General features: G+C 39.4%; 1 protein-coding gene across 1 annotated transcript; it reads right to left on the bottom strand.

The window, feature by feature from the left end:
• Positions 1-1602: 1602 nt before the first annotated feature.
• Positions 1603-4492, bottom strand: LOC104546813 (chromosome unknown open reading frame, human C8orf88; the record flags this gene model as incomplete). Its single annotated transcript, XM_010192301.1, has 3 exons — positions 4469-4492; positions 3380-3464; positions 1603-1709 (listed from the first exon to the last, which is right to left on the bottom strand). Coding segments are annotated over exons 1-3 (216 nt in total), but the record flags the coding sequence as incomplete, so codon positions are not given.
• Positions 4493-11473: the final 6981 nt, after the last annotated feature.

Raw genomic sequence — 11473 nt, 5'->3', positions numbered from 1 at the left:
ACATACGACCTTTCTGTGAATCCCTACCACAACCATCTGGTGACAACTCCAATCATCTCACTGATCAACAAATTCCTGAATCCTCTGAAACTGTGAACGATTGAGACGCTGACAACTAAGACACTGAGGGAGCCTTGGAGCGTCTGGATAGGATCAGACTTTGACTCTTGTTGCTTTGAAAGAATTTGAGACTATGGTTGGGTGTTTAGTTTTGATAATAGGTATATGGGTCTATCAGGATGGTTAAGAAGTTTGTTAAAGACTATTGTATATGCTTTAGCTGGTTTTATTCTTTTACTGCCTTTTTCTTCCCTGTCTGTTGCAATGCTTGCAGAAGGTTCTTTTTGGGCAACAGGAAGGGGGAGATGTAGGACAGGGCCTGGGGAGCAGGACCCTGAATGCTGCTCAAGTCATGACCATAAAAGGGGGAAACAAGGACAGGAAAAACAGGTATTTCAACCCTGAGAAAAGCAAGTTCCAGGAGGCACCCTGCTGAGAAAGCCATCTGGGGCTCTGCCTGAAAGGCAAGAGGTGTTTGTTAGTGTAATGGTGCATCACTGACCAATCAAATGCAGCCGCGTGCAAATGAACCAATCAGTTTAAAATATGCAGCCCATGTAAACGTATATAAGGAAGTCACTGCACACAATAAACCGACATTTTGCTTGCATCAAGCTGCGTCCTGTCTCTCAATTGCTGCATTGAGGAAAACCGTGATTTTGTAAGTACTACACCACTATTTCATGGGAATACAGTTTATAAGACATTTTTAGTTTGTGGCCGATCCTGGTATGCAGGTTGCCATAGTGCTTAAGGTCTTGAGATTAACAGGCGCAGAGGCTGGCGGGAGGGAAAGCCAGGGGAGATGATTCAGGTAACAGGCGCAGAGGCTGGCGGGAGTGAAAGCCAGGGCAGATGATCCAGGCTGAACAATCAGCAATTCCTCCATACCATAAACTTCACATTCACAATAAATTGGGGAGTTTGCTGGGGATGGCCCTCCTCTCTTCCCAACACCTTCTTCTTCCCTCTCCTGTGGCTGACAGCTCAAGAGGAACTTGTTTATGATCCTACCCCTGAGGCCTACATTATTGGCTGAGTATAATTCTGTGTATTTTATATTGTTATTAATTGTTGTTGTTGTTGCTCTTTTATTAAATATACTTCTATTTAAACCCACAAATCTCCTTTCCTTTTCCTGATCCCCATCCCTGGGAGCAGAGGAGGCATCAGGTGATAAAGCAACTGTATAAACCATGACACATAGAATACCAAAGCTACGTACTGTGATTTCGTAGTAGAAAGCTTTAATGTGATTTCATACTGACTTTAAATTTGTAAAAATACCTGGTCTTTTTCCTGAAAAAAAAACCAAAACAACAAAAAAACCTTTTCCACTGTATGGTACTTGCCATGGTAAGATGCCAAATATTGACTGGGGAAGTTATGTACAAAAGTAACAGAGCTGAACTGCACAACTAGCCTTTTGAAGGTTTTATCAATTTGGCAGGCTAGTGTGAAGAAAAATGTTTCCCATCAAGTGGGCTGTCAAAGCTTCCATGACTGTTTTATAACTTCACTTAATAAGAAAAATGCACTTACTGGCTTTTCAAGTACAATTGGATGATCAGGAAGAAACTCTGGCTTCTTCTGCGAGAGAGAAACACTTGAAAGTTTCAGTAGGAAATCTCTGCTGTATTTGATCCTTTCTGTGAATATAAAAATTATGTTCAATGCTGTTGTTTAAGGCATTAAGGTTGGTAATTCAGAGAACTGGTTTCTTATAGAAGGGTGGAAATGCTGCATGTGGAATATAAAAATCAGTATTAAAAACAGCAGTAATATAAATCTGACCTTCCATAAGGACAAATTGTGGTAAGTTACAGTTGCTTTGACTCTATCAAACTAACTTAGTAAATATTGAGGACTAGTCCAAGCTAATAAAGGTTTGTTGTTTTAATACAAAAGAACACAAAAAGGTGAATTCAACTTTATGCTATAGATTCCCCGTATCTTTCTAATTAACAGAAATATGACAAATTGGTCTTGAAACCCTAGAAGATCTCTTTATAACTCACACCAAAGTGGCACACGTTTCTATGGGACAGATAACAAAAACCGAGTGACTCCCCTCTTGGAACACATAAAAGGAATTATGAGATCTGCTGCATGTGAACTGGCAAACAGATTAATACCAATTAAATAGTTTTGAGGGATTTACATTGAATAACAAGAGTCAGGGGCTTTGCTTGGAACATGCAGGTTATCATTCAAGTTTGGACCAGTATCTCTTCTCTAGCATAGCCTAAGACACAGTATATCTACCTACGTCCATATTTTAAGCTGATATTCTTAAACAAGAGCAGAAACAAGAGGAAAGGAATTAGGCAAAAAAGGGATAAATTTTATCTCTGGTCCTTGGTGACAAAGAATTTTGTTCCTTTAGAAATAATGGGCATCCTGTAAGACTGTTATATGTGTAACATATTTGATTGACTACAGTTTTTGCTCCTCAGGCTGCAGGCTGTTGACGAGGCACCACAAAGTCAACTATAAATGGGATTTTTTCCTGCCTTTGACCACAAGTGATTGTAGTAGCTGCTCAACCTATGTGAGGGCATGAGGATAACTTTACAAACATGTTTAAAGAATTTAAAAAAGTTTTTTTAAGAAATTAAAAACACCTTTTCAAAAGAATTTTAACATGTCTTTTCACGTTTAAAGAACATGAGCATACTTGAAAACTTACGGCTTGGTTTTTTCCCCACTGTTTAAAAACATATGAAGAAGACAAATTCTCTAAGGCTTTGACACTGTCCTCCACAACATCCTTCTCTCTAAGATATGGAGAGATATGAAATCCATGGCTGGACTGTTCAGTGGATGAGGAATTGGTGGGATGGCCACATCCAGAGGGTAGAAGTCAACAGTTCAGTGTTCAGAGGGAGATCAGTAATGAGTGGTGTCATCCCTCAGGGGTCCATATCAGGACAAGTATTTAAAAAAATATCTTCATCAATGACATAAACAGTGGGATTGAGTGCACCCTCAGCAAGTTTGCAGATGACACAAAGCTGAGTGGTATGGTTGGCATGCCTGAGGGACAGGATGCCATCCAGAGGGACCTGGACAAGCTGGAGAAGTAGGCCCAGGTGAACCCCATGAGGTTCAACAAGGCCAAGTGCAAAGTCCTGCACCTGGGTCAGGGCAGACCCCAGTTATCAATACAGATGGGTACAGAATGGTACAGAAGGAAGCCAAACTCTCAAAGCACTGGCTAATCAGAAAAAAATAACCTGCAGTCCAAATCTCTTCAAAGTTCAACTGTCTTCCATTCAGAAAATACAATTCTGACACAGATCTCCATGCAATATTTTACCTTTTTTTGCTTCTGATTCATGCTGTTTTGGCTGGCAGGACATCATAGTTTGAGTTAAGATCTTCACTTCAGTCATTTCAGGTAACTATAATAGGGGGAAAAGAGTTAAAATTTTTTTGAACATTTTCACAAAATTAAGTTATGAAGCTTGTTTCCTTTAAACATCTTTTAAAAAGGATGTAGGTTTCTGGGTTTCTCAGTTAAAAGTAACAGTTGTAGCATAGCTTCAGTAATCAATTTTGCTTTCACCAGTCACCAAGATTTTGGACAATTAATACTTTCTGTGCATGAAGAAAACTGGATTCTGCTCATTATTTCTACTCCTTGCAATTGAATCACTGTCTTCTTTACAGTATAAGAACAGTCTGAAAATAAACAGTCTTGTACAAATGAACCCATAGTCAAAGCTGTAGCTGTTTATAACAGTTGATGCATCTCTAACTTGAAAGGTGAAGGATCTGCAAGATAACTGCACAAAACTGTAAATAGGAATATTGGTAATGTAAAAAGCCTGAGAAGTTTAATTTGAACTAACAGAGTGCTTGTTACTCGTGATTACATACCATACAGGAATAGTTTAATGACCTACAAAGCAGTATAAGTAAGCACATTTGAGACAGCCGTCTTTTAAGACAGAATTTTACAGTGCTATTGTGAGTTTTTAATAAGAACACAATTACCTCCTCCTTTTCTCTTATTTCACCCACAACACACCCAGAAGCTGCTACACTGGGGAATAATAAAAGCAGGTCCTTAAGACCGAAAGAAAGACTTGGATTCTGTCACTTTATCAAAAAGTTTCAGAACCATCAAGACCTAACACCTACAGCATAATGCTGAGTTCCTTCCAGCTGCCAAAACCTTGAAGCGACTGTTTTGGATAACTGGAAACCAGTTTACCCTCAACAGTTTGTCTTGACTCCCAAAAGACTTCACAGGTTTGGCTAAGGAATTTTAATCACTCATTCTGAGACAGATTTTGAGAGATGAGGGAAAGGGAGCAGGAATAACTGAAAATTTTGGGAAGCAATTGTCAAAAGCAGAAGAGATTCTGTTTTCTGGACTGAGACAGCAGTTAACACTTTGTACTGTAACTGCACGACCAGATACCATGGTGCGCTAACACCAAAAATTGTGAAATGGCGAAGTATTTCTAGCATGTTATCCACCCTGCCTGCACTTCCATTTTCTGTGGTTGAAATTTAGTTACCTTTTCCTGATTTGTCTACGACTTCTGGGGGGAAAAAAAAAAAGCTGAAAAAGCTAGGGATTTACAAGGAGCCATACTGCTCATTCTGATTGTTTTGTGGTGTTCAACTAGTCTTCACGAGTCTTAGCTATTCAAAAGCTCTTTCCAAGTACAAACAAGGATTTAACACATTCTCAAATCCACAAGAAATAGACATGCGTGATAAAGTAGAAATTACAGCAACGTGCCAGAAAATGTCACCACAATAGTTTTACACGTCTTCCTGCACCATCACCCATCACACCATCCTGCTAACCGCTTTACAGTATCAAGAGTCCTCTTGTTTGTTTTTCAGTCCAAAACATAACATTTGAGTATCACCACTCACAATACTCTTGGACATGTTACCATCTGAAATCCATCCACAAAGAATGAAATCCATCTATAAATATCCCTAAAGCAGGGCACATGTTTCTAAAGCTCAACATAATTTTTAATGGTAGTTAAGAAGTAATAAATTAAAACTGATACTGACTGATGAAGACCTCTCAAGTCTCTCTCTCTACCTCAAATGGACCTGAGGTAGTAGACTTCAGAGTCTCCAAATCTTCTGAAAATTCTTTGCATACCATGAAGGAATGAAAATTACTTTGCTTAAAATTATCCAGTTAACACCCAGCAAGTATTTAGTCAGTTGCACTCTGAAGAGTTTGGTGGGAATTCCCTAGGACCATGGCTAACACCTTAGATACAAGCACTATCACTGTTCTCATTATTAATAGTAGCTCTTCTCCACTTCCTCTAAGACTTAAGACTAGGAGTTTCATATTCGGAGTTTCTCAGATCATAGTTTTAATGCTATAATCCACTGATCTTTACATTGCTCAGAGTTGAACCTAACACTGACTAGCACTCCTAATGTGTCATAATGATGATTCTTCTTTCCTGGCAGAAGTCTAAGCAGCCTTAAGTGTGCATATGCCAGAGCAAAGCAGTTTGGAGAATTTGGTTGTCAGATTCTTCCCCAGCTTTTTCACTGCTTTAAGAACCTGGTTTGTGAGAGTTGGCCTTTTATATTTCTAAAGCCTATTTTATTTTTAAAAATCTATTTATAAGTTAGTGGCAAATACAATCTGCTACACATTTTAAAATCTTCACCGTTAACCATGCTTTCCAAAAAGTAACCTGCATTTCCTGTATTCTAACCTGTATCAGCTTGAATATTTACTCTAATATATCATCACTACATAAAACTATGATTGGTATAAAAAGTTGGTTTTCCTTTAGCAATACGAAGTGTTATATCAATCTTTTTTTTGAATGCTGAGGTGGATTTCTTGTCTGGTTCCGCAAAATCAATGAAACAGAACTACAGAGTGCACTGGAACTGTTCATCCTATTTTAACTATCTATCTAATTTTGTGAAGTTTGCTGAGTCAAATTAATTTATGCATGTGCTAACAAAACTAAATATATATATATTTCTAATGTTATTTACACATAATAAGCAAAGACTGAATATGTATACCTTAAGTTTAAAATAGCTGTCTTAAATTCAATGAAGACTAAAGAAACACCATATACACTTTCCTAAGACTGTTAATTAAGTAACTCATAGGGTGTACTTTTCAGCTACTAGTACATATGAGTGAAAGGCATTCTTGAAACTCATACTTCTTTTTAACTCTTCTGGCACTGCTGGTTTATAACATATGGATCCAAGGATGCTTCTAGCTGGAAATACAGTTCACTTTTCATTAGGTAACATAAAGGAACAGCTGGCCTTCACTTTATAGCACTCTAGAACACACTCCATCAACTCTGTCATCTACTATTTACTCAATACTCACACAGTCAACCTTACTCTGCAAACATACTTCAGTGTTGGTAGATAATTCAGTCTGAAAGTTTAACGCAACAGCTGAGGCTGGTGAAGATAAGAGAAGACATAAGAAAAATAATTTAAATAGACTCCACATTTACTTTGTGATACTTGCCACAAGAGTATTACTGGAATGGAACTGCAAAGAGATTATACGGACACTTATTCACAACTTTAAAGCTCCAAATCATCATAGGACCACTTTTCATTTATTCCATGAATTTTAAACATACTAAAAGTTGATCATGTCACTTAGCTTCTGCCCACATCAGCACAGCTGTCACTGTTTCTCTGGCCACCAGAAATTTCTAACTTCACAGTAATAATAGGTGAAATATGACAATGTCTAGAAGGCATACAAAGATTTAAAGTAAAAAAAAAAGCATACACACCTGACATAAATACTGCATGATGTTTTTCCTAAGATTTTTGGTTTTTTAAACATGAATGAAGGCTAGATAAGAACAGCATGGTGCAGTATACTGTACTTGCAATAAAACCTAAATGGTAATCTATTGGTTAAATTATGTGTATTTTATGCTTTCAATAGCAGGAGTCAACCAACCCAAGAAATCCAAATTTAATAGAGAAGCCTGATCTAGCCTTCTAAAGCCAGATTTCAGATGCCAAGCTAGAACACCACCACCAAAAAGACTTCTGCATAGAAGTCATGGAGTTTAAATTCAGATTTTATCACAGAGATTATGTAGTAAGATCAACATACAGCAAGATATTTATACATCACTGTAGTTTGAACAAAGTTGTTAAAAAAAATCCAAGTCATCTTACATGTCTTTATTTCCTTTAAAGAAACTGAAGCTTTGACAAAGTGAACCATCTTAGTCATGCTACTTACCTTGTTTAGAAGGCAGATGACGCACAGGCCGAGCGGGCTGAAGGGATTTACCAACAAACTTTTTACTTTCCCTTAACATTTTGAAGCATCACACTTCAAAAAAAGCAGAAGAAATCAATATAGAGGATTCAGTTTCACATACATATATTAAGTGAGGAGCAGTCTATCTACCACTCATTAGTTGCATTTGACAAGAAAATATACTATATTTCAGTATCTGGGCAGGAAGAAGAAGAAAAACCGAAGTTTTCTTAGATGACAGTATGCCGGATGAAATTTGTATAAAGACAGAATCAGACATGTCTCCGATTTTTCCTTTCCATTGAGCTACCCTAGCTTCTTCTCAAGAAGATTTTTTTCTGCATGTCTGTCTGTACGCTTGGAGAAAGGAGATGGGGACACATGATGGAAATGAAGGTATTTTGTAACAGTCAATTTAATTCAATGGGGTTTTTATTAATTAACTTCAGTGTACTTTACAGTCTACTGGCTGCACAGAAGTTCCTTATATCTCTCTCTCTCTCTACATAAACTTGCACTTTTTTTTAATATCTATTTTAATTAAATAAATATAGTTTTGCATCTTGCCACTCAGATCAGTTGCTACAGAAGCACCAAAAACTGCTAAGGTGGTGCTGGGCTTACAAATCTCCCACTGTAAGTAAATGATCAGTTGTATTATCTGTAATATCTTATAATATCTGTATCTCAACTTTTCTCCTTCCCACTCCAATCTCCTTTGTCAACTGGATGATTTCATGATTTGAAGGAATTTCAATTTCTTTTAGAGAAAAAGAACAGCAGAAACAACAAAGACCACAATGGTACTGAAATTCTGTTTAAAAAACTTTACAAGACAAGAGAAGAATTTTTATAACAAAAAAGATTCAAAGGTAACTATAATGACCTCAAAAGTTAAAACGAGGAAGATTATTATCCAATTCCAGTATGGAACAGGAAAAGAGACGCTAGGTCATTTAAGACATGATCCAGGATAACTCCTCACTTGAAGTGGTCTTTGTATGACAGGAAAAAAATGAAATCGTGACGATTTACTACATTATAATCTTTTGAATCTGAACACTTAACTTTCACTATATTCAAGTAACAATTTTCCAACATAGCCAGTCTGAACCCATTCAGGTCTAGAAATCAACTGTTAAATGGTTACTGTCTGAATTAGTACAGTTGAGCGAAAGCTAACTAAGCAAACTAAGCCAAAGTTTGATTCCCTGGTTTTCCCATCTTCTTATCTTAAAAAAAAAAAAAAAGAAAATTCCTGACATGGAAGATATATTTCATTTTGTCCAGATTAGGAATGCTTGTCTATTTTATTATATGCTTGTATATTTACACAAGATACTAAATTTCCACATAAGGCAATGCAGTAATAACATTTGCATTGCAAGATTAAAATGATAGGCAAATTTTCCTCCATACCCTGATTGCAAATAATATGCACACTTTCTAAAAACAGGGAAAGCTGCTGAAGAGGCTGGCTAGCTTCTAGAATGCAGCATATCTATATTTTTTAAAGCATTCTCATGACAATGAAAACAAGATGACTTGTGATGATGGCAAAAAAACCCATGTTTTGCCCCTCTGCCCCTCCAAATTTCTATGAGGAGGATGTCTAAGAAACCACATGCTTCTCCAAAGCAAGCAAAACAGAAGAGAATATGAGAGGAAGGAGTTTGGGCAGGGGTGAAGTCAAGTGCAATGTTACAATAGCTCCATTTCCTCCTTTAAGCAGAAGGAAGAGTCTAGAAAAGGTCTCAAAATGTTTTCTAGCCCAACATTCTGGATTAATAGCGTTCTGACTACTATCAAAAAAGGAGACAGAGATTAGTTTTAATAGCTGAGAAATAAAATTCCATAAGAACCTGTTGCCCCAAAGGTACCTCCTGCACTCCGAGGCTTCCCTCTTACAAAGACCGTATCACGCCTCAGGAGTTGCTCCAGTTGGTGACCTGCTCACCAGAAAGGAAGCCCTCTGCAGTAGCCAACAGGCCTAGCAGGATTTCTGTATGACTTTTTGAGCATCTTAACAAGTTGGACATTCCAGGAGACAGCTTACAACGGTCTGAACCAGTGGAAGAGAATTAACACGATTTTTGAGGAAAAAATCCCCTGAGACGAGCAGGCCCACGAGTAACCAGCAACTGACCATCTCCCTTTGCCCAAAGGGGCACAGCCCCGTTTTACTCAGAGCCGCCCCACGCCTACCACAACCCAAAGCCGCTCTTCTCCAGCCTGAGGAGACCCAATTCCCCTCTGCCCGGTACCCAGCAGCCCACAGCGGCCCGACACAGGCGCTTTCCCGGCCCGTAACCTCGCCGCTCGCTTGCGAACCCCTCCTCCCGCTCTGCTTTGGGCCGAGGGACCCCAAGGCCTGCCCCAGCCCACCTCTAACCGCCTCCCAAGGCGGCTTCCCCCGCTGTAGGCAGCCGCTCCCCCCCTGCGCCCCGATCTGCCCCCACAGCGCCGCTCTCCCTCCGCAGCGGCCGGGCACTGCCTTCGCGCGGCGGCTCTCTACTTGCCGCGCTTGAGGTGAGGGGTGCAGGCTGGATGGGTACCCCGCATGAGGCACCGGGGTTTTTGCCGGCCCTGCCAAGGCGGCGGGAAAGCCAAGATGAGGCGCCGCCGCCAGCTCCCTCCTGTGTCAGGACTGAGACTGGAAATAAAGATGGTGTCGTTTGTAAAGTAACCTTTAGTTGATTCTTTCACTTGCCTTCCTTGCCGCGCTTGAGGTGAGGGGTGCAGGCTGGATGGGTACCCCGCATGAGGCACCGGGGTTTTTGCCGGCCCTGCCAAGGCGGCGGGAAAGCCAAGATGAGGCGCCGCCGCCAGCTCCCTCCTGTGTCAGGACTGAGACTGGAAATAAAGATGGTGTCGTTTGTAAAGTAACCTTTAGTTGATTCTTTCACTTGCCTTCGAAATTTTGCCATTTCAGGTTGCTGAGTGCTTTGTGGTTACGTGGTTTTTTGCAAAGTTGTTTTTATTTTTTTTAAATAATTAATGTGTATGATATCTTATAGCGAGTAGTGCACCACCAGCACGAAAACAGCAAGAAACCCTGCTGTGAGTCACGGTCAGAGCCCCTTCCTCCGGTGTGAGCGAGAAACCTGGAGTCTGTAGGAGGGAGGAGTGATACGGCCTGTGCTCTTACTGTGAGGCACCACTGAGGGTGATTTCTCATCTCCATCACTACAGTGCCCATAAAAAGTGCAATTTAGGAGTCTTGTGTTTGGGTGATTTACTGGCTGAACAGAAAGCACTTCTCCAATACACTCTTCCCTCCCTCCATTGTTAGTAGTTAATGAGATTTCCCCCCTCTTCCAAAAATTAAGTCTATTTGTCCTTAGAACTACTCCTCCAGCCTAATAAATTGTGGTAAAGTTTCATCACGGCCTTACAGCAGAAAATTAGGAGAAAATAAATTACTTCTAAACAACAGCTGTGAGGCCTCCACAACTAGTCTTGTCCAGAAAGAAAAGGAAAATGCACAGGGCTGGGAAAGCTGCCAGGTGTGGTTTGTGAATCAAAGAACAGCCCTTGCCAGCCTGCCCAATTGCACCAGCCAGTGACATGGGTATAAGGTACCAGAGAATGGCCACTGGCTTCATTTGTAGAAGTGATGGCATCCTGCATGTTTTGGAAATTAAAATGGTGGGGGTTTTTCTGACAACATGTAATCAACAATAACAATGGATATGTCCTGCTAACTCCCAAAACAAGACTAAAATTCACTGATGTTAAGCTGCTAGACTTCAAGTAGTCACGTCATGTCAGTACACAATGTTAATGAAGTCTTTAACTTCTTTGTTACTTTTGTTGTTGGTTTGTGTTGTGTTTTTTTTTTTAGTATTACATAGCACCTACTAACTCTGAGTCCAGAGGTTCAGAATAGGTAAGTAACATCAAGTATGTAACTTAATTATATAAACAGCAAGTACTTAAATAATAAATATTTAACTATTAATATCCAATGTTAAGATTTACAATCCTAGTTTGTTATATGTAAAGACTTTTTTGTTTCATCAAGCGTCTTGATGGTTCTTTGCTGCAATCTTTGAATTTTGTTTTTCAGGTTCACAGAGTTGAATACTCTCCCTGAAATAGAGGCTAATGTACAGATGTCGTGCTCCTATAGTCTCTTGCAAAACA

The sequence above is a fragment of the Mesitornis unicolor genome, unplaced genomic scaffold, assembly GCF_000695765.1.
Source record: "Mesitornis unicolor isolate BGI_N332 unplaced genomic scaffold, ASM69576v1 scaffold8339, whole genome shotgun sequence".
Lineage (NCBI taxonomy): Eukaryota > Metazoa > Chordata > Aves > Mesitornithiformes > Mesitornithidae > Mesitornis > Mesitornis unicolor.
The sequence above is the reverse complement of the archived record's forward strand: the minus strand, read 5'-3'. Positions and strand labels throughout refer to the sequence as shown.